The 23,894-nt window shown below is 40.9% G+C and overlaps 1 protein-coding gene across 1 annotated transcript in view; it reads right to left on the bottom strand.

Moving 5' to 3' along the window:
- The window catches only part of LOC126334547 (PDF receptor-like), a 466,998-nt gene that overhangs the window by 118,169 nt on the left and 324,935 nt on the right, over window positions 1–23,894 (bottom strand). Inside the window, exon 4 of the mRNA XM_049996914.1 lies at window positions 19,712–19,863. Within this exon, the coding sequence (XP_049852871.1) occupies window positions 19,712–19,863 (152 nt within the window). The remainder of the gene's footprint in view (window positions 1–19,711; window positions 19,864–23,894) is intronic.

Genomic DNA, 23,894 nt, shown 5'->3' with positions numbered 1-23,894 from the left:
CTCTTGTTGTGTCAGGTCCGCCGTTCGGTCAGCCTTGTTGCTCGACTCCGGCATGGGTTTGAATATCGTTCGCAGACGGTCTTCCCACCTTGCGTCGTCGGCTTTCTCTCCTGTTTTTCTCATAGTGTCCGGCTACTCGCGGGTATAGTATTGTATCCTAGTATATACTTACGAATTTACAATGAAGTAAAATAAAAAGAAATGACATTAGATAGAGAAATTAATAGAATTTAACTTTAATTGGAAAGGAAAACGTAGGTTAGGTGGCCTGTGGGTGGCAAACTAGTGACTGACTGAATCCTTGAAAACATCTCCAAAAGATCATGGACTCACTGCCTTATGTCTGCCTTCTGTATTATTCTGTTCCAATTACAATTCTATTTTGATTCCATCTACGTCCTTGTATCGTTTTATGTGTTTGATTATTCATTATCAGATTCATTGTTTTCGTTCTGCTCTGAGTCATATACTTCCCATAGGTCATGTTCATCTGTACGGCCTCGTTTCTCTTTATTCGGCATATACTATATACGAATACAATCTAGTAGTACTATTGCATTACACCTATTACAGGCTCAACTTACCTGTTTGACGCACCCTATAGCTAGTTATAGTTTACAGTTAGTTCAGCTTTGTGCCTCCTGATTTGATAGCTGCTAGCCTTCAGTCTGTCAATTTCTTGTGCCCAGTTTTGCTTTCACTGCATCACTCATTAATTACAAACAGTCATTGTCAGGGGCAGTCTTTTCGTTCTGCTTTCTGTCGAATGGGTCACGTTAATCTTGGGTAATTGCCTGTGTGGTTCATCTGAACGGATTTGTTTCTTAATATTCGGCATACAGTACTTTTACACTGAAACGAATTGCGTCAAAATCGAGAAACTCTGTTGCGGTAGAAAAGTAAATTTTAACAGATCGAGCTTTGCTCTTCTCCAGATAATGCCCTGTAGGGCGTCTGATAGAAGAATGAGTGCTGCCGTACATATTTCATCCCACAGGTCCAGTTATGTTTACCAAGTGTGGACAACTTGGCACCATATTAAGCAAAGTGGAGATTAGATTCCCGGGTGGAGCCTTCCTGGTTATTCTGGGAATCTGGTCAGTAGGTATGCAAGATCAGAACAAGGGCAGATAGAGAAAAATCAGACATCCTAAGGGCGAAGAAAACCACAGAATAATACGTAGGACCTACACAAGAAACTAATTTTGCCCGAACAGCAGCGTTCCTGGGACACAAGGACTACAGGAAGACATATTGACAGATTTTTCTCAAACTACAGTGAGAAGCGTAGTTTAAGAAACATATAGTACAAGTGGACTGATCCTCTACTTGACTGAACGCGGACCGTAGGCTAACTATTTGGAAAGAATCGAAGACTTTGCAACTCATGTGAGTGTGCTTTCAAACGAACACCGGATCATGTGGCACGGAATCACAACAAAAAGTCGTTAGTGGCTAATGCTCGAAGGAATATCTTCGACACTAAATTGTCTCAGTAACATTGAAGAGAATATTGGCAATTAGAACAAAGCTGTCTCAATAATACTGAGAGAAGACAGACTGTGTAAGGAACTTAACGAAACTTTTCCTTGCACTGAAGCGCCAACGAAACTGGTTTAGGCATGTGTATTCAAAAACAGAGATTTGTAAACAGGGAAAATACGGCGCTGCAGTTGGCGACAAGACAATAGATATCTGGCGCAGTTGTTAGACCAGTTACTGCTGCTTTTGGCATATTATAAGAATTTAGGTGACTTTGAACGTGGTGCTATAGTCGTCGCGCGAGGCTTGGGACACAGCATCTCCGAGGTAGCGATGAAGTGGGGATTTTCCTGTACGACCATTTCACGAGTGTACCGAGAAGACCAGGAATCAGGTAAAATATCAATTCCCCGAAATCGCTGCGGCCAGAAAACTATCCTTCAAGAACGGGACCAACGACGACTGAAGAGAATCGTTCAACATGACAGAAGTGAAACCCTACCGGAAATTGCTGCAGATTTCAATACTTGGCCATCAACAAATGTGAGCGTGAGAACCATTCAACGAAACATCATCGATATGGGCTTTCGAAGCCGAAGGCCCACTCCTGTACTCTCTACACGGCACAAAACTTTATGCCTCGCCTCGGACCATCAACACCGCCATTGGACTGTTGATGACTGGAAACATTTTGCCTCGTTGGAGTCTCGATTCAAATTGTACTGAGCGTTTGGACGTGCACGGGTATGCAGACAACCTCACGAATCCATGAACCCGCATGTCAGCAGGGGGCTGTTCAAGTTGGTGGAGGGCCTGTAATGGTGTGGGGCGTGTACAGTTGGAGTAATATGGGGTCCCTGATGCGTCTAAATACATCTCTGACAGGTTACGCGTACAGAAGTATCCTGTCTGAGCACCTACACCTACATCCATTCATTTCCATTCCGACGGACTTCGGCAATTCCAGCAGGACAATGCGACATCTCACACTTACAGAATTCCTACGGAGTGGCTCCAGGAACGCTCTTTCGAGTTTAAATACTTCCGATGGCCACCAAACTCACCAGAAATGAATATTACCGAGCATGTGCTGTTGAGAACAGATCTCATACTCTAAAGGATTTATGGACAGCCCTGCAGTATTCATAGTGTCAATTCCATCCAGCACTACTTCAGACATTAGTCGAGAACATGCCATGTCGTGTTGTGGCACTTTTGCGTGCTTGGGAGGGGCCCTACACAATGTTAGACTGGTGTACCACTTTGTTTGGTTCTTCTGTGAAGAAACGTAGGGTGCAGTCTATTCCATCCATGTTCTATTCAAAGCCATATACAATAACAATACCCTGCATATTTTTATTCCTACTGCGTACACTGCATGGCATATAAGTGGGAAGCACCAAGAAGCGGAGGACGAAACGAAAAGAGCTTGACGAGTTGAGTGTGAGTGTGTGTCGTTATATCACTGATTGCAGTATCTAGTGAAATTTACGAAGAACGAGGCAGTAGGTGCCCACTTATCGTTATGACATTGCACCCCGCCTGGACTGGATACAACCGCTGATCAATTGGGAAGGGTGTCACAAAGCAAATGTATCCTCTCCTTAGGCAAGCTGCTCCACATCTGTTGTAACTGGTCCTTGACAGCCTGGATTCTGGCAGTGGTACGAAGTTGACGTCCCATGTAGTCTTATACATATCCTGTTTTGGGCAGAAATTGAGATTTTTCCAGACAAAGGAGTACCTGGAGATCAGACAATTCGTAGAGCCACGTGCCATGTGCGAAATTGTCCTGTTGAAAAATGGCACCAGAATTCTGTCGCATGAGAGTTAACACATGAGGGCGCAGGATATAAACGATATAGGGGAGATCTGTCTTTAGGGCTCGCCCAATGTAGAGCATCTAACAGTCTGGTTTTCACCAAGTTCTAGCTAACATACTTGTAGCTTACGAGTCTGCGTTAAGCTCAATGAAATACTTGGAGTGTGTGCTTATGTTGTTGGTTTGGACAATTTCTCTCCACCAGTTCAGTATTAATTCTGAATGCCTTATATGTACTTGATCAAATGGATCAAATGGCTCTGAGCACTATGGGACTTAACATCTACGGTCATCAGTCCCCTAGAACTACTTAAACCTAACTAACCTAAGGACATCACACACCACCGAGTCATCACGAGAAATTCCCTGTCCCCGCCGGGAATCGAACCCGGGAACCCGGGCGCGGGAAGCAATAAAGCTACCGCACGACCACGAGCTGTGGACCCTTATATTTACTGCTTCAGTATAGAAATCCCAGGAGTCAACGTGAAAAGGCGATGACATTAAATAATTTACGGCAAAACATAGTTAGCTTTTTGTGCTAATGTTTGTATAGTTCCAGTACGTTCGCACAATACATAGCTCAAAGAAACTGACTTAGCAGATCATGTACTCGAACGAACTCAAAACAACTGCCAGTCTACTACCACCTCGGACCTTTCAGGCTAACTGCTTGTATAGTTTCTCAACAATACACAGCTCAAAGAAACTGACTTTGCAGATCACGTACTAGAACTAACTCAAAACAACTGCCACTCTACTACCACAACGGACCTTTCAGGCTCACTGCTTGTATAGTTTCTCAACAATACGAGTTCTTCGAAGGCATTGTCCAGCAAAGTCACATTAAATGAATTACAATAAACCTCGGTTGTTTTATAAGAAAGATAGTTACAATTTTGAAGATAATAAATGAGTAATTACAACAAAAGTGATTTGAAAAACTGCTTTTCAAATTTAGTACCATAATTCTGATTGAGAAATGCGACTAACAATACTTGATACAAAGTAATTAAGATCTCGTTAATTTCAACAGCAACTTTAAGCTAACGTATTTTGGAGTACGTGTACAATGCTACTTGATACAGTACAGAGCACCAAAAATTGTATTTTAACATTTGCTATGTTGTGATACGTGTTTCGTCTAATACGGAAAAGCGTGGTACCGAATACTTCATATAAGGGTATCTCATAGTGTTTCCTATCACAAGTGGTACCCCTCAAATATCTCCCCAATCGGTGGTGCTAGGTCTCGGTGGAATTTTATACTACGTCCCATGTTCGAAACGCCAGTTGAATGTTTGGTGAGGTGTTTTGACTTGGTCCTTTGAAGCTAAAGGAAAAAAAAATGATTTTATGAAGAATTGCAGTAGCGAATGGTCAGGTTTAATGTATTATTAAACGCGATTTACTTGCGAGATATATTATTTACAGTTAGTATTTTTGTTAGCTGCGTCTTTAACTTAAGTCACCTCTATTTTAGAGACTTTAAAATGTGTTAGAAATATTGTAGTGACCGTTTCCTAACATGAAAGCACCTGCGGCCAGATGGCCTCGGTTTTCTTCAAGGGAACCGCTTTGATCCACGCATATTCAAAAGTATGACTAGAGTTTCCTGTTGCAGAGAACTCTTACATGGCTAGAAATCGACCTCGCAATACTTCACAAGAATGGTAGAGTCCAACAAAAATGCGCGGGGTATTAAAGCAGTGAGAGGTGGCAAAATGGGCGGCAAGTAAAACATTTATTATTCCCACAACGACATTGAGAAGACGAGTCAACAACTTAAATCAAGACACAACAGAGGAGAAAAGCAGCCTGTTTTCACTCCTGAAAAAAAGAAGGAACTAAAAGACTATATCTTGAAAAACGGAAACAGCGTTCTTTGTCTTTACAGGTAGAGGTGTCAGAAGTCTTGGTTTTCAACTGGCTGCAAAAAACCCAGAACTGACGCTGCGACCGCTTGAAGAGACATCTACCGCTACAACTCAGGCCATTAACAAGCCTAATGCAGATAAATTTTTCTCCATATTTAAAACCCTCTTCGATGAAAAACGGTTCTCGCCCCACTGAATTTTTAACGTCTATGAAACTGGTGTAATTGCTGTCCAAACAAAATCGAGTAAGGTCCTCGCCTTGCGAGGAAAGGAGCAAGTCGGAGTTCTGTCCATAGCAGTCATTTTCTCTCGCTTCCGAATGAAGGCTGAGTTGGCTGATGGTGCTCCACCAGGAACGTTATCTTCTTGTAATGTGACAGGCTGGATTTAATAGAAAACATTTTCTCATTTGATCATTTCGTGAGTTATACTAAACCGTCAGACAAGGACCCTGTCCTTCTCAAATTGGATGGTCATATGACACACACCACGTATCGTTACGTCATTATGCATAGAGGGTAAAACAAATGGCAACACTAACGATTCCGCCTCATCGCAACAATAAAGTGAAGCTATTGAATGTGTCATTGATGTTTCCCCTTAAAATATTTTATGCGTCTACTAAAAAGAAATTTCTCCGCAACATTGCTGGACGAGCAGTACCCAATACCAAATGAGGATACTCTTTGGGAAAGCGTACCTGAGGGTGGCAACGCCTATAACAGTGGTTAATGGATTTAAAAAAAAGTCACAATTGTCATTTTAACCTTAATGTTCTTGAAGAACCGGATTTTTCTGAGTCTTTCCCTAATGACTAACTTCTTATTCCTGAATTAATGTGTGTGAAATCTTATGGGATTTAACAGCTAAGGTCATCAGTCCTTCCACACTACTTAACCTAAATTATCCTAAGGACAAACACGCTCACCCATGCGCGAGGAAGGACCCGAACCTCCGACGGGACCAGTCGCACAGTGTATGACTGCAGCGCCCTAGACGGCTCGGCAAATCCCGCGCGGCTCTTATTCCGGAAGATAGGCGTATGTTTTCCAATGAGAAACCTCACAGACTGAATGAGTTCCATGTACAACGTCTAATAATATACCACGTATACCAGCTCCAGTGCCACATCAACCTAGGTCTCCTCTTTGCGGATAATACCGAATATCAACCTGCCACCCAAAGCAGTTCGAGTTCATTCACAGAAAAAAGGCTCAGCTGCCATTCAAACAAGCAATCCATTTAAGCAACAGCTGACGGAAGAGAAGAATTTGAAAGCAGCGAAACAAAAGGAAAGCGGAATGCAAAAGAATGCGCAGGGCACTACAAACAGATCGCAGAGGAAACTTGCTGCTTCGGATGAGCAAAGGGAGACTGACAGCAAGAGGATACAAACAGCGAGGATGAAAATGAAGGAGGTGAATTGTAAATAGAAATGGTCGACAAGCGCTGCAGGACGGATATGTTGTTCATGTCGGCTTCTGCTCACGAAGAGCGTGCTGGAGGTAACGATTTCACTTGTTCAAAATGGCTCTGAGCACTATGGGACTTAACTTCGGAGATCATCAGTCCCCTAGAACTTAGAACTACTTAAACCTAACTAACCTAAGGATATCATACACATCCATGCGCGAGACAGGATTCGAACCTGAAACCGTAGCGGTCGCGCAGGTCCACACTGTAGCGCCTAGAACCGCTCGGCCACCCCGGCCGGCGATTTCACTAGCGATTTTTGTATAATCAAATGTAGGAAGTAAACTCAGCAACTATTACTGCATTTCCCTAAGGAACTGTTAATTTTATTTTCAAAAAGTTATTATCGTATTTGTGTTTTGATAATATTTTCATTCCATTTAGTAACGTTTTATTAGCATATATAGACTATATCTCTATTAAAATTATTTAATTCACTGAATTATGGTTTTCTTTAAGTGTAGAGGTAATTATTAAATACTATATGCATTTTTCACCAAGGAACCACATTACCCACGTTCGTAGGGTGAAGTGTCCGTTGTGCAAACACATAAATTATTGTTATTTAATGAATGTGTGTAAGTTTATAATATTTATAAAAGTTGTTTAAAAGTATATACAACAGTGATGAAGTAGAAACAAGAAGTCTAAACGACGTGCCAGTTATAATGGTTTATTCCTGAAGTCGACTAAACTGCTCCGGCCTCCCCTACTGTTATGCCGACAGAGTTTCCTGACTCACTACCAGAGTGAACTGAAGTCATACACAACGGTTTTTCACACCTTAGCACAGGGAAGAACACCGCTGTGCCTTTCCAGAGCAATATCGAAAAGGTATCTCCTCAGGTATACCCCACACTCGCCAATGATGGTCACCTGGGGTAGTGCACAGTCTAGATGTAGCTCTAAACACAATGCGATGCCATTCAGCAGCAATTGACGCTTCTGGTTGCGCCACCATTCCAAACGCAACCATTTGTATTGTCTTATTAATGGCAGCCTACGAGCGGGACAGCAATTCCCTGGTATGTGACTGCTGTTTGTTTCTGAGCAGTAGTACTTGTCGATACAGAATACCGCAGGGAGTCCGTTACTTGTTTTCGGATGGCAGGCCCGAGTGAAGGTGTACACTGTGCTTAGTACACGACACTGTGATCCTCTCTTGCGGTAGTCAGACGTGGCCGACCATAACCTGTCTGATCTTCCGTTACATCAGGCCGCTGTCAGATCCGAAAGTCTCAGAAATTTGGCTATTGGGCAGTTGGACCATCCTGCCAAACGAAGAACCATAATGAGAGCCCTTTCAGACTGCTTCACATGCTGATAACGTTGTCTCACATGCGTACGCGCCATGTCCTTATCCTAAGTGACATCCCCACATTCGGCTCTGTTCACGCATGTTACTACTCTACCAGGCCTTCTAACAACACTACACATGGACAACACTACTACCCTCTGTTCACCGTTCTGTCACAGAGAATTGCAGCTCTAATCAATTACATACCTGTAGATGATGCGTAGTTACACTGACATCCAACAAGGTCTTTGCGAGTGCTTCACTATTTTTTTGGCAGGCAGTCTATTTTTCGTCCAGCATGCGTCACTTCACACTAGGACGCATTTGACTCCACAGACGTGAACAGGGGTTTCTTTCGCTCCTCAAGACATATATGCGTGTTGTTTTCTTTCAGGCTACACAATGATGCATCCATTTCAGTCTGCCACCATATGTCTGCATCATATGTCTTAAATTAACTGGTTCTCTAGCTGAGTAGCTGGATATGAACACAATCGCCACAGTCTTATAACTGATGATGACATTACAATATAACTGCTCTGTATCTATTAAGCAAATAATACTGCCTGGAGAGAACCCGACTGTATCTTAATAGGGCAGCATTCACCAAAAGAAAAGCGAGTTTTCGTAGTTCACCCCTTCTTTGGATAGCATCGACACCTATTCAGCGTTAAATTTTCTGTAATTTTAAACAAACCAATGCAATGCACGTCTGCTCTCTGTAACAGGCTATCTCAGCGTTCCTTCTCCCAACCTGTTATTCACAGACAATTGCCTGGGCTCAAAGGGTTGTTCGTGCTCCTACAACGTCTTCCTTTGTTCGAAACGTTCGAGCACAGCCGTCCGCGCCGTAGATGTGAATCATTAGTATATTCGCTGACAAAAACGCGGAGCACCCAGAAGGGGAGGAGGAGATGAAGAGTAAACTCCTTGGTTTGAGGGTGCATGATGTTATTGCAAAATCGATACAAATTTCCAAATACCTTGGCAGTATGACTCCGCTTATCAGTAGCCTTTCTGGCCTGGATGTATACACTGATCCCTTTGGGAATGGTGCCAAAAGCCGCCGTAGCTAACTCAAACATGTCGTAACTGATTCTTGATCTCCTTGTTGCTGGCAGTGGGACGTAGTTTATTTTCCAGTTCGTACATGTTACATCTGGGAGAAATCTTGGGGTTTTACAGACCATTGGGTATCTGAACATCCCGCGAACACTTCATACACACATGTTCCATGTGTGGATGAGCATTGTCCTGTCGTCATTTTAGGCACAAGGTGCCCCTGACGTGGCGCTGTATTGTCAAAGTTTTCACTACCAGGTGTGATGTGAAGTCACGACTCCCCACTCTACGACTCGAGTAGTAACACTGCAATGCCTCTGCAAAACGTTGGAAAAACTGGTTCGACCTCTCCCTAGGTCGCCGCAGTACGCACCGACGCTCGTCGTGTAGGGTAGTACACACCCACGATTCATCGGTAAACCCAGTGCGATGCCAGTCACCAGCAGGCCATGCTTACCGCTTGCCACACTGCTCCAAACGCAGCTGTTTGCGTTGCACTGTTAATGTCAGATTACCCGTGGGACGGTAGTTACCTAGATCGGCTGCCGGTAGTCTGTGACCTGTGGTACAGAACACTGCAGCGTAACTCTCAGTTACTATTGGAGGCCAGTCGCAGGTGTGAAGGGACTATGATGTGCTTTGTGCATAATGTGACGATCCTCCTTATGGTGGTCAGATATGGCCCACAAGAGCCTATGCGACGAGTTGTCTGCCATCGCGTTCCGATCCAGTCTAACATCGGGAAACTGCCACATCCGAACACCCAACAGTTATAACACATTTCAACTATGCCACGTGCTGGTAATGTTGTGTCACAAACGTTCACGGCATAGCTGTGTCTTTCACAGATATTACTCATCATTTTTACTTTATTCTATTTTACGCTTTTAGTTCTATAGTGACAAATTAGGGGCAAATCTCTATGGCTGTGGAATGAGTCAGTACTTGAAATTAATATCAGAGAAGTAACAGTAGATAAAATAAACTGTACACGAATCTTGTGCAGACGAGAACTTCTGAGTGTACATTAGCATAACAGATAATGTGACACAGGAATTAATATTTTCTAGGAACTCCGTGACAGACTAGAAGCGGTGAGCCAAGACGAATTTCTTAAATGTAGTGTTGAAGGGCCGCGATTATTGCAAAGATTTTCTAATTCATGAAGTAACTCACTGAAAGTAGAAGCAGTAGAATACTGCACATCTTTGTTCAAAAGAGTCAAGGAGGTATGATACAAACGCAGACTGCTTTTCTCTCTAGTATTAACTGAGTGAAAGCTGTTAAATCTTGGCAGTACCCTCATATTTTTAACACCAAACGGCATTCAAAAAACATATCGTGAACAAGGTACTCCTTAACAAGGGTCGACTAGAAGTTTGTGAACTTGCACTACATACTGCTTTTTTCTGAGCCAAAAATACCTATTTGAATGGGAAGTGTTATCCTAGAATTAATTCCATATGACATAAGAGAATGAAAATAAGTAAAGTAGACTAATTTTCGTGTTTGTACTACCACTTATTGCAGATAAAGGTGAATATAGCAGCATTCAGCTTCTGAACAAGATCTGGAACATGAGAGATCAATATCGGCTTATTATTTACCTGAATATCTCGAAACTGTTCAGACTCCTAAATCTGTTTACATCAAAATGTTATTTAAATTTAACTGTTTATTAGAAGCTGTAACAACTGAATTCGGCTGAGATTTAACTTCAGCTTGTTTTCTACAAGACATGAAGCTTCCTCGCGAAATGCACAATTTGGTACACCGCCTATGTTGCACTCTACATTCTTCTTTACAGAGCGAATGATATCAGCAAATAGAAATGTTGTAAATTCAGCATTTATTCTCTGACGGAAAAATATTGCAACACCAAAAAGTAATTAATGTAGAGTACTAAAATTTCTGGAAAATCGGTACATTTCTTTAGCTAACATGTTTAAGTGATTAACATTGCAAGATCAAACGCTATTGTAAGCGCGAAATAAGCCATTATAAATGTAAAATTCCGGTACGTTAATAACCTGTGTAACAGCCACAACGTTGAGTATAAGCATGCAAACGTGCACAACGTCATACAAGTAACATATGTGCACAGAAACGTGTGAAATACGTTAAATATAAGCGAACTATACGTGACATGTGCAGATGCTGGCAAAGTGGCAGATAAAATAGTCCTGCTAAACATCTAGATCGATTTCAACCGAATTTGGTACACAGAATACTTCCTATCTAGAAAGAAGCATTATATGTGTAAGTACGAGCAACCACCACAACGCGTTGGAGAAACACAGACTGGGGAGAAGGAGGTGGACACAGGTGTGGGAGAGACTGGGAGAAGATGGACAGACGGAGGATGAAGAGCAGTAGACTGAGGAGGGAGCATAAGAAAAGAGGGGCAGAGTTGGAGGGGGGGAGGGGGGGTGAACAGAGGGGGTAGGAGAAGACGGGCAGATGAGAATGGGTCAGAGAGAATGGGGAGTAGCAAATGGAAAGTGCGAGGGGCCATAGGAGGTGGACAGATATGTCAGAGAAGGCAAAAAGAGAGAAAAGGAGAAGACGGATTAATAGAGGTAATTCATATTCGAGCAATGCAGCGTACTCAGCTAGTTTATCTCTACATACAAACGGGAATGTCTATACTGACTGGCAAACTAGCTCTCTCGCTGACTTACAATCACCCAGCCAAAACCACCAAGGACACAAAGAAACTTGAAGTTTGCACAAAATGTTTATCTTACATTGTAGGCGTCATTTAAGAATGGGATGAAATAAGGGATCTAAGGTTTTTTTGAAAATACGTCGCTATTAGATGTATGAAAAGTGGTATTTGCTTTCTCAGTCAGAAATAAAGAAATACATGTCTTAGCGTCTTTGCAAATTTTAACTCCTTTAAGGTAAAAGTGTGCGTGTATTTTTTTTTATTTTTTTTTGTGAATAGGTAATTATTAAAGAAGTACTAAAGTATTTTTAGAGCTACATCTCCGAAAATTGATATTTGACTTCTCGGTCAGAGATGAAGAAAAAAGTATTTCAGTATTTTTGCAAATTCATTTAGCTTTGGGAGTGAAACAGGGTATGTATAGTTTTATAAAATTATTAAGTATGAATGCCTTTTCGAAGCTGAATCTATATAACTTTGTATTTGGTATCGTTGTTAGAAATAAAAAATACTTCTTCCACAGTTTTTTGGAAATTCGGCACCCAAGGGGACGAAATAGGGGATGAAAATTTGCAAGAAAATGTTTGGTTATATTAAAAAATTCTGGATTCTTCAAAACTGGTATCTCTCCTCTCAGTTAGAGATTATGAAATACGTGTTACGAGATGAAAGTTTCACTGGAACTCATACCACAACCTATATCTAGATCTTCATGGCTACTCTGCAAATCACACTTAAGTGCCAGGCAGAGGATTCATCGAACCACCTTCACACTAATTATCTATTATCCAACCCTCGAGCAGCGCGAGGATGAAACGAACTCCTATTATATCTCCGTGAGAGCTCTGACTTCCCTTATTTATATTATCATGACCGTTTCTCCCTATATAGGTCGGCGTCAACAAAATATTTTAGCATTCGGAGGTGAAAGTTGGCAACTGAAACTCAGTGAGAAGATCCCGCAGCAAGAAAAACGCCTGGATACCCTCTCCCGTATTTCTCGATAATACAAAACGAGCTGCCCTTCTTCAAACTTTCTAGATGTACTCCGTTAATAATATGTCGTAAGGATCCCACACTATGCAGCAGTGCATCAAAAGAGGGCGGACAAGCGTAGTGCAGGCAGTCTTTTTAATAGATAAGTTGCATCGTCTAAGTGTTCTGCCAATAAAGCGTAGTCTGAGGTTCGCCTTCCCCACAACATTTCCCATGTGTTGTTTTCAATTTAAATTGTTCGTAACTGTAATTTCTAGATACTTAGTTAAATTTACGACCTTTACATTTAATCGATTTATCGTGTAGCCGAAGTTTAAAGTATTCCTTTTAGCACCCATGTGGGTGATCTCACAGATTTCGTTATTTAGGGTTAACCGGCAACTTTCGCACGATACAGGTATCTTCGTAAATCATTTCGCGATTGGTTTTGATCTTCTGATGAGTTTACACAACGATAAATGACAGTATCATCTGCAGACAATCTAAGACGGCTGCTCAGATTGTCTCCTAAATCGCTTATTTAAATAACGAAAAGCACAGGCCCTAAAGAATCACCAAAAACGAACTACTGTTAAAGAAAAGAACTGCTTTTAAGGAACAACTGTTAAAGAGGTTCTAAAGCATTTTCAAAGCTACGTCTATGAAAATTGGTATTTGACTCTAGGTTATAAATTAAAGAAAATAACTTTTATTCCAGTGTTTTAAGAAATTCAACCACTAAGGAGATGAAATGGAAGACGAATGATCTTATGGAAATAATTCATTATTAAAGCATTTTTGAAGCTAAATCTATGCAAATTTGTGTTTCGCTTATCGGTTAGAAATAAAATATTTCAGTATTTTTGGAAAGTCAACCCGTAAGAGTGTGAAACTGGGCCCGACTAAGTCATTGACCGATCAGTGTCCAACCCAAACCAGCAAGTATATAAATTTGAAACTTCAAGGGTGTACTGATCTTATACTTCAGGCATCGTTAAGTCTAGGATTGTTCCAAATCACATGCCTAAGGACGTGAAGCAGGGGACGAAAGATTTTTCATAAATCTGTCGCTATAGAGACAATTTTAAAGGTAGGACTGCCAATACCCTTACTTGAATTCTCCGTCAGAAATTAAAGTACACATTTTTGAAAATTCAGGCACTAATGGGAACAATAGTGCGTGCAGCATTTTTGGAATATAAATCATCATTTAAGTCCTAATACAACATTTTCAAAACCACATCTATGAAAGCTTATATTTGACTTCCAGGTTGGAAATAGAGGAAAACTTATTTCAGTATTTTTGAAAATTAAATGTCTAAACATGTGAAAGAGAGGATGAAAATTTTATCAAAATATTTCGTTGTGAAAGAATTTTTTAAGTTAAATCTAAGAAAATTTGTATTTGACTTCTTGTTTACGGAAAAAAAGTGTATCAGTGTTTCTGGAAACTCAACCAGTATGGGTGCTTCGGGGTAAAGTCAGACGCGGGCACGCCGCTCGGGAACATTAGAGCAGAGAAGGATGTGAAGAGGACGACAGTCAACTGCACGCGGACCGACCATTCTCTAGGGCGACAACGCGACGGCAGAGCCCTCTACGCGAAGAGGACTAAAGGTCTGCACCAGACTGGCCGCACCGGTTCTGCGAGTTCCACGAGAAGCGTCAAGACCAGCGACCTGGCTAGAAGCGTTCACTGTATTACTTCTCTTTTCTTATGGTTTTTATATACTTGAGATAGTTCTTATTTGTCCCTCGCCCTTTGCCTGCGACACATCTGTATTTCACAAAGTGAAATATTGTTAATATTTCCTTTCGTAATCAACTTCATCAATACGATTTACTTGAATTGTTATCTAGCAATCCGAGAAATCGGGTTTCCTAGACACCCCATATTTGAGGAGTAGGGGATTAAAATTTATATTTGTTACATTAAAATATTTCTAAAACTGAGCCTTTGAAAATTTGTATTTGCCTTCTAAATAAATATGTGTTAGGGGATTAATAAAGATCTGGGACTCTAGCTGCTACAATAACGTTTTGGTTAGAAGTAAATGCGGATGAGACCATGCTTCTATTGCCTTAACTGTCGTGCAAAATTCAGAACTTTCTGCTGTTTGTAAACAAGGCTGAAATTCGATGAAAGGAAAACAAAAAAAAAATAGTACAGACTATACAGTCAACGTAAGCGAGGCAGCGGGCACAAAGCTGGTATAAATAAGTAAGAAGTAGTAGTTGTCATAACGCTGACCGCAACAGCCATTCTAATTACTGTGGAGAAATGCTGTTGCTGTCTGCTCTTAATGTAAAGGAGGAACCAAGTCTTATTCACTAATAGTAATATTTTGTTTTCATCGCAATCAAAAGTCTTAATTAAATCAAAGAAAAGTCTCACGTTTGCAACTTTTTGTTTAATCCATCCACTGCTTCTTCGAGAAACGAAGTGTAAGTTTAGCAGTAAATTATGTGAACTAATAGGACCAATTACCCTAATACACAAAGCATTTTCAATAACATTTCCAAAGACTGACGGCACAGAAATAGGTCTACATCTGTCTACATTTTGCATTTCTCCTCTTCTAAAAGCGATTTCACTACTGATTACTATAACCTTTGAGGAAACTGACCAGCCCTAAAACAAAAATCACAAATCGCCTATGTTACCTACATTACAAACTTCCTGACACTCTTGATCTTTAGTGAGGTTTAAAAAAAATTGTGCGTGCTTGTGTGTCTGCACAAATTCCTTTCAGTGTTAAACTGTGCATAATGGTCTGGAAGGCCATTTACCCTTTTGCTAACACAATGCCCCTTTGAGAAGAAAGGATGGAACGCTGTACATGGTTGTGTAGGGTTTCCCTGCACTCTGGTTGAGAAAAATAGTCTGCGTTAGTGATGTATGAATGTAGATGAACTTCTGATACTATTTTCCATGTACAGTTACACATGAAATTAAAACTGAAATCACCATATGCAACTAATTTTTGGTACTTTCTATAAAGTTAATCACGACTCCCTCTAGTTTGAACAGAAATGTCCTGCAGTCAAAGTCAGGTGGCCTACAGATAACAACAATGAAAAGTGCAATTTCGCTAAACTGAATTTCTTCTGCACACAGTTCAGTTACCTGTTCAGTGAAGTGTTTTCATACGTCTGAAGATTCAAATGGAACAATGTGCTATCACAGCTACACAACTTTCATTTTTCATAAATGTTCATGTTTGTGTGCTCAATAGAAACTTTCAACTGTAAGGAGTCATTCTCTTTTCACATGCCTTTTTTTTTTCTGCATTCGTTTTTCCCGTGTTCCAACACGTGGTCTAATGGATATTACAATACTCGAAAGTGCCAAAGACAGTGGTATAGGCATGCATATTCAAATATGTAAACAGAAAGAATACGGCGCTGCGGTCGGCAACGTAAGGCAACAAGTGTCTGGCATACTTGTCAGATCGGTTACTACTGTTACTGAGACAGGTTATTAGGATTTAAGTGAGTTTGAAGATGGTGTCACAATCGGTGCACGAACGAAGGTACATGGCATTTCCGAGATAGCGATAAAAAGAATCCGAATTAATGGAATAAGGCTTACCAGCTTGGGATCTGCTGATGATATTGCCTTACTGGCCAACGATTTCGCAGAGTTCCAAACCTTAGCTACAGATCTTGCATCGGAAAGTCAGTTGGTCGGCTTGAACATGAAGCTTTCCAAAGCAAAAGTAATGTCCAACAAACGGGTCCTAGCTGGAGATGTGGAAGCCAAGGACAATCCATTAGAAGAGGTCAGTGATTACATATACGTTGACCAGATTATAAATATGAAGAGAGATGTAAGGCCAGAAATCTGTCGACGCATCAAGCTTGGCTAGCACGCATTTGGGAGGAATCCAACAGTATTCGGATCAAAAATGCCAATAAACCTGGAGAAATCACTATTTTATCAATGCATTCTTCCTGTGCTGTCGCATGGTTGCGAGATCTTCACCCCGTCTTACTCTTACGGATTTATGGACAGCCCTGCAGGATTCATGGTGTCACTTCAACCTAGCTCTAATTGAGGCATTAGTCGAATCCTTAACACATCGTGTTGCGGCACTTCGGCGTTCTCGCGGGTGCGTACACGACATTTGGCAGATGTACCAGTTACTTTGGCTCTTTAGTTTAGCTGTACGCGTAAGAAGTTGTAGGATCGAATCTCCTCTGGTGAAGTTTCCTTAAATTTCAAAATATTTATCACAATTATTTCGATCATCTTTTTATTCAATTAACTGATTTATGTGTAATTGTTTAATTTACATTCCTTTGCCGCATTGCTTTAATCATGAAATGAAATGTAGTAGGCTAGGGCCTCTCGTCGGGAAGACAGGTCGCCTGGTGCAAGTCCTTTTAGTTTATGCCACTTCGTAATCATAATATCAACTTTCCTTTTCTTCTCATTCTTTTACACTTCAAATCTTTGTTCATGTGTTTTTAAGTAATTTTGTGTGTTAATTTCGATTTAATTCCTTTGGTTGTATCGCCGTGTTATCTCTTCGACACTGTTGTGTTTATTATATGGAATTTCGTTTTGCTTATAAGCCCTTCTTTCGTTTAAATCGGCATCTGTGTTATTTTTTACACATTGCAGTAGGTATTAGGTTGTTTTAAATGCTTGTATGACGGTTACCCTGCAAAACATATTGCACATCAGATAACAAAAAAGACATTTTTCACACCAGTGCACAGTCAATATAAATAGATTATTTCGCTTTTGTTTTTTAAAATATAGGTCGGAATTTTAAAATAATTGAGCACTATAATAGACAAATATGCAATTACAATCAAATTCCCAAAGATTCCGACTGGGAAAAATACGATATAAAGTTAAAATGAATCAAATGAAAAAGTTCATACCCTTATAAAAAAGGTGTGACAAAGATTGACAATAAAGAAGTTACATTTAAACCAATTAATTCAATAAAAATAATCATCAAAGTCGTTTCCACAAAAATTTAAGAATAAAAAAATTGCCACATTTGATAAGGTTCGAACCTGCAACCTCCTGTGTGTGTATCGACTATCATTTTCCCTACACCACGCAACCAATCTCTCTCATACGCCTTTTTCCACTGTTATTAAGCATCACCCAAAATTCCGAGTGTTTCTTTCCGTTTGTTTCTTGCAAATGAGGGCTCACCAGGGTGAATGGCTACAGGGTGTGATAGCTGGAATCTCAACCTATGGCTGGAGATCTCTCCTTATGAGCCGTGTGGCTCCTATCGATCTTGTTTCTCGACTGGAGCTGTTTTCTTTGACTGAGAGACACGACGGGAGAACTAGAGGGCGTGCCCGGAGAGCAAAAGGTGCTGTAAGTGTTCAGTCCAGAAAGGGGCAGTCGTAGAGTGACGCCTCTTGTACCCACCAGATAGTTAGCAGCAATACCGAGTGCAAACTCAGCGAGCCGGGATCAGTTGTTGTGGCATAGTTTGGGGAGTGGATTTTAGATGGCTCACCTCCCAGGATCGTATACTGAGCCAGCTGAATGGTTACTGAGATGCACAGTGTGTCCCTGGTCGGTGGAACGCTTTTATCTGGATTTAATGTGTCTGATGTCAATCGCCTACACAGGGAATGTAAATGTAATAATCCACCTGACCATCTACCAAGACCAAAATTTATTTGATGAGCAATTCTGTTTTTTTTTTATGCAAGGTGGGGCTGTGGCTTTTATGTGGTTCGCAGGTGTAGGACTCAATTATAAATTTATAGTAAAACCTGCAAGGTAGTTTATTCCGCTCGTGTATGTGTTCTGGAAAGAGTTCTCAGTTTAGTTGAATGCACAGCAAGGCATATGCATGATAGCCTTCGTATATTTGGTATTTCGTAACTAATGTTTGATGGTGAACTGTGGCCATGCTGTAGAGTGATCTTTCTTAGTGTTTACTGTGATGAATAAGAGCAGTTAAGACGTGATGTCTTATGCCATTCTAGAGAGCAATGTTGTGCCAATCTTCGGTTGTTGTACTCATTAAGAGCTATGTTGTTTTCCCGGTACTGTGCAAATTCATATGAACCCCTTTCTATCTTAGATCCGTTTATGTGTTTCATAGGCTGCAAAGCTGCTGTGAAGTCTGAATCAGATTTTGGAGTCATTACAGCGCATTGTACTGAGGATGCAGTGCCTGTTCCATGAAGTAGTTCAGTTAACAATCGGAAGTTGCCTCTGAAGGGCTTTTGCATGGTACTTTTCATTTAATTGTTGTTAACCAAATCGCAATAAATTTTAATACACAGATGAATGTTTCCGTCGTGAATATCGTATAGTTATTAAACCTCAAACTATTTGTTCTTAAGTTAAACTTTTTAAGTATTTATAATATATTTATTAAAATCAGTATCGTTTGAACTAGTGGTCTTCTGGAAGCAAATTGGCATTTTATTGAAGAGACTGAATTTAAAAATTTCAGGTTTTAAAATATATGTGGCCGTTCATGCTAAAACAATTCCAGTGTACAACTTATTTAAAATATTTACATGGTTTTTCAACTGTTCCATGGTTCAGTTACCTGATTCAAAACTAATTTTGTTGGGATTCTGTTTATATTTGATTTGTAATCTTAATCTTTGGTCTGTAGTAGTAATTTGACCTTCCATCTGTGTCAGAGGGTGCTGTCATGTATTCCGTTATGGCGACTGGACGTGGTGGATTGAGTCAGTGCATGGCGTCTATTTAAATATTCTCGTTCTAAATTTGATTCTGTCCTCCTTTGGAAAATGTTTACAATCAACATTTAAATAATCTCACTATCAACAACGCGTATAGTAATGTTTTAAAATAAATGTTTATTGAACTTCGTTATTGAATCGTGACAGCTGTTTCAAATATTTCTTTCGGTTACTTCTTGTGGCCTGGCCGTCCCGCTCAACAGATAATTGTGCTGACACCGAAGTGACGGTCCATTTCACAAACTCTAAACAAGTTTATCTCACGACGTAGGCTGATTTTAAGTTTATTCGTGTGCCTGTTTTCAGTACAGCGCCGACCTTTCCTGCAGCGACTTACAGTGTTGGCTTACCTTGGCCGCAGCCTCTGAGCCAGCGTAGAGCCTCCGCATGAGCTGCAGGGTCTCCGGCAGGTAGCAGGGCGTGTAGTTGGTCCAGCCCTGAGGGGACGAAGGGTCGCGGCCCTCCCACCGCCCTTCCAGCGAGCATCGCCGCACGGCGAACTCTGCAACCAGAGGGTGTGACGTTATCAGCTGGAACAACGTGTGTGTTAGAGAGACATGTCGAAGAACTGTACGATGGCAATTTTTGGATGATGTCTTCATATCTGTGAAGGGAAATGATATATCTGAAGATTTGTGGGCAGAGAAACGTTTGTTAGTCATCATCATCTCTGTCTGCGATGGCAGCATTGTGGAGGTGCAAAATCTTTGAGAGTCAGTTGTGGATAGCTTCTTTCTTGCATCAACTCTATAGCTTGTATTTCCTTAATATTAATTTACTTTAATGTGTATTTTCCTCAGATATGGCTTGACTGTTGAAATTTCATGGAATTCTCTGTAATTGTCTTTTACATGCTTAAATTTTTGACTGAACTGAAAAATATTGCATATTCATACTTTCATCAATCCCATTATCTTTCACATTATTTTATTAATGTTTTTGTTTAATATCAATCAAGTACAGAGCGGTTAGTGCTTCAGTATTGTAATCTGATTAGCATAGGAGTGTTTAATGGCAACTTCTTTGGATTTGGTCAATACTGTCATCTTTGACTTGAATTTGTATATATCACATGTAGTCCCTTTTAATTTTGCTATAATTTTTTATTTATAATAGCAACTATGATTTTTCAGTGGTAACGTATGCCAAACCATGTATGGAATGTGATACACCTGCTATGATTTTTATGAACATTTCGACTGATTTAACGGTTTTTCCAGTTTTCTTCTCATTTCGTTTCGCATTGTCACATTGCCCACTTTTGAAGGTTGTACCCTGACGCAGATATTTATTTAAGACCTAAACGCAGCAGAATAAACAACATTATCACAGATACCGTAGTGATATGCATTGTATAAAATTCGTAGAGGCTGTTGACCAGCGCCTAAGCAAGATGTTCCGTTATTATCAACACTGGATTTTTTTTGAAGAAGAAAACAGTAAACACCTCTTCAGAGAGACAATAGCTGGGTGCATTGGTTACATTGTAATGGACTGATGTTTTTTACTATTCAGGGTAAAGCACACTGCAGTGTGTAGCTGTTGTGATGTGTCTTGTGAACTGGCGGAAAAGAGAACGCGAATCCGCATTGTCTGCACACCTTCTGTGGTTAATATTCTATTGCAGCGCGTGGTGCAGCATGCCATTAGAATAGCAGACGACCTGTAGTTTCGAATGGCAACCAGTTGCTTTACATTACTATATATCAGTGCTTTCCGCTAAACCTATCGATGTCTAGAGAAAACTATGCCCCTGTAACAGTGGGGAGCGAAGCGGAGGAGTACGCCGTCCAGTTCATCAGGTGTGACGATCTTCTACGACTCAGGAACTCAGTCGGCTTCGAACAGTCAGTTACGACATTTGATCAAACCTACGTGGACTCCTCGTGTAATACGGAATTTGCTACTAGATGTCACGATACCCCAGCGCCCTTATACAAGGAGGCGTGGTGTACCGTGTTGTCAGCAGAGAATCAGCAACAGCGCATGTGTCTGCCAGGATAACTCAGTGTCTTTGAATGTAGAGTAATTATCCCATGTCCAATGAGTAACAGATTCACCAGGGACAGGTCAACACTTCTAAAGCTGTCGACGTGGACTGTTGTTGATGTGACTGTGAAGTGGAAACGTCAAGTAACAACTACAGAGGATGCTGGTCCAGCCTGATCTCATGGACTGACGGACGGGGACCGTCTAGTATTGCAAAGAGAGACTGTAAGAAATGGCAGAAAACCAGGAACCCTTCGTGAGTTCCTAAGTGCTACATACAGTGTAGCTTGCACAACGTATGTGGACAGAGAGTTACATAGAACGGAATACAGTGCTCGAGCAGCTCCTCATAACCCAGACATTACTGTAGTCATTGCTAACCGACGCTTGAGGAGGAGAGTGGATGACTGGAAACGAGTGACTTTGAGCGACGAATTACAGTGTACACCGTGACAATCCGTCGGAAGGGTTTGAGTTTGGTGAATGCCTAGTGAACATCACCTGCCATTGTGTGTAGTCAAGAATACTGTAAATACGGAAAGGTATTGGCACTACAGCAGTGAATACTCCGTACCCGTCATTCATAAGAACATTTCGGATGCTATGATTGTTTACATCTTTATGCCAACGCATTCTGCCACGAAACAGCAACTGTGAGGCAGTGGTTTGTTGACATTAATGTTCCTGAATTGGACTGGCCGGCTCAACGCCCATCCTGAAACCAATGGACCAGGTCTGTAATCAGTCACAACATCGACTTGTCTCCTGACCCCACACGAATCACTACCGCCTCTGATTTCAGATCCTGAGGAAGAATGGGCTGCTATTCCTCTATAGATATTTGGACAACTCATTTAAAGTGTCTCAAGCGGGGTTCAAACCGTAATAAAGTCCCTACTAACAGGTGTCCGGATATTTTTGATCAGATAGTGCAGTGTGGAAAAACCATGTAACTAAGCCCAGTAAGACCATTAATCCAGTGAAATTAGTTTGCGATTATTCTGTGATTTTTATGTCAGGCTTATTGGTTCACTGCTCTGGTTTTGCCCATCTCAAAACCTACAGTATCCATAATTCTTTAGCCCTACATTATTACAAAGTATTCCGTCGGTTTCCGAAATACTTAAAAAAAACTCCCGGATTCCCCCTCCGCATAATAAGCAAGAAGAAATCCTACCGTTTCTCGAGAGAAATCAGCTCGTGCTGGCTACGATAATCTTCAAAGAGCACATTAGCCTTGTTTGTGGACAGAAAGACGGATTTGCACGCCAATTATAACGTCCTGGAGGTGGAATACGCACCTTTGATGTCTAATCCTGCCCTGATAGGTGGGTTTGTCGGTAAAGCGCGGATCTGTTAATTCTTTGCGGTTTGTTCCACTTTTGAATCCGCCGAACAGATAATGTCATACACTGTAAGAGTCTTATCGTTTTTCAGTGATTTATCATAATGGTGTAATCAATCTGTAACGAAATATTCATCCCAGTTCCTGTGCTTAGCATCGATCTTCTCCTGAGCTTTCAGTATTTCAATTCCGTTTTCTAGCAGGGCGAATTTCATACACGAGACATCATCGTCTTGAAACAATGTCACGTGCCTTCTGGCGTTATCCACTAAGTACTTTAAATAGATCGTGAACGCTACTGGCCTTATAACTGGCCTTATGCTGTCCTTATTTTTGCAGCTTCGTGGTTTCGCCAAGTTTAGGACTACTCGACTATGTTTATCCGCTTGCAAGTCATGATCCAAGTCGCAAAGCTAGTCCACCGATCTTTGAGCTCGTATCTGCGACCGCTGTATCGAATGCCTCCCACAACTACAAGAACTTGGACAATGCGACATCTGGAAATGAAACAGTCAGATGGAGAGATGTATTGTTACGGGAGGCTGTTGAAGAGCGAGTGGGTTCAAGATGGCCTTTAAAGGGTCCATGAGAAACATGATTAATAAAGAACATCGGTGTCATCCCACCCAGGTTGTGTAATGTGTCATTCAGGTTGTGTAAAGCGTCGTATTGTACGGGTTTTATTTTATAGACAAAATTTTAATATTAGTCACATTGTAGATGTCACGTGGAAAACTAAAGTTTCAATAGCATCTGAGTAATAGCGGGTAACATCTCTGCCAAAGAGGTTGCGCTGCGAGAGACTGTTAATAGAATCTTTGCGTCTGAGAGGAGTGCCGTCTTGGGGACACAGAGCAGGAGTCGAGTTGTATCTTGTGATGCAGTAAGAAGAGCTTGGCTCGTGTTGTGTACCGGAAATAATTTTCTTATATTATTTTTCATTTATGAAGACATATTTTGTAAATTCATTCAGAAGACTTCAAAAGAAACTGTAATAGCGCTTTGCCGAGACATCCAAGCGTAGTAATTAATTTGAGCAGGAATTTAGAATTGGAGACTTTATATAGCGTCTCCAGCGAAATAATAAGATAAGACTTAAAAATAGTATTTATAAAGAAGAAACATTTAAAAATTTAATAATATACATTTTTGTCGTGTACCCGTAAAATAATAATTTCCCTTTGTAAGTCTCGACGGCA

Source organism: Schistocerca gregaria, chromosome 2 (genome assembly GCF_023897955.1).
Source record: "Schistocerca gregaria isolate iqSchGreg1 chromosome 2, iqSchGreg1.2, whole genome shotgun sequence".
NCBI lineage: Eukaryota > Metazoa > Arthropoda > Insecta > Orthoptera > Acrididae > Schistocerca > Schistocerca gregaria.
The sequence above is the reverse complement of the archived record's forward strand: the minus strand, read 5'-3'. Positions and strand labels throughout refer to the sequence as shown.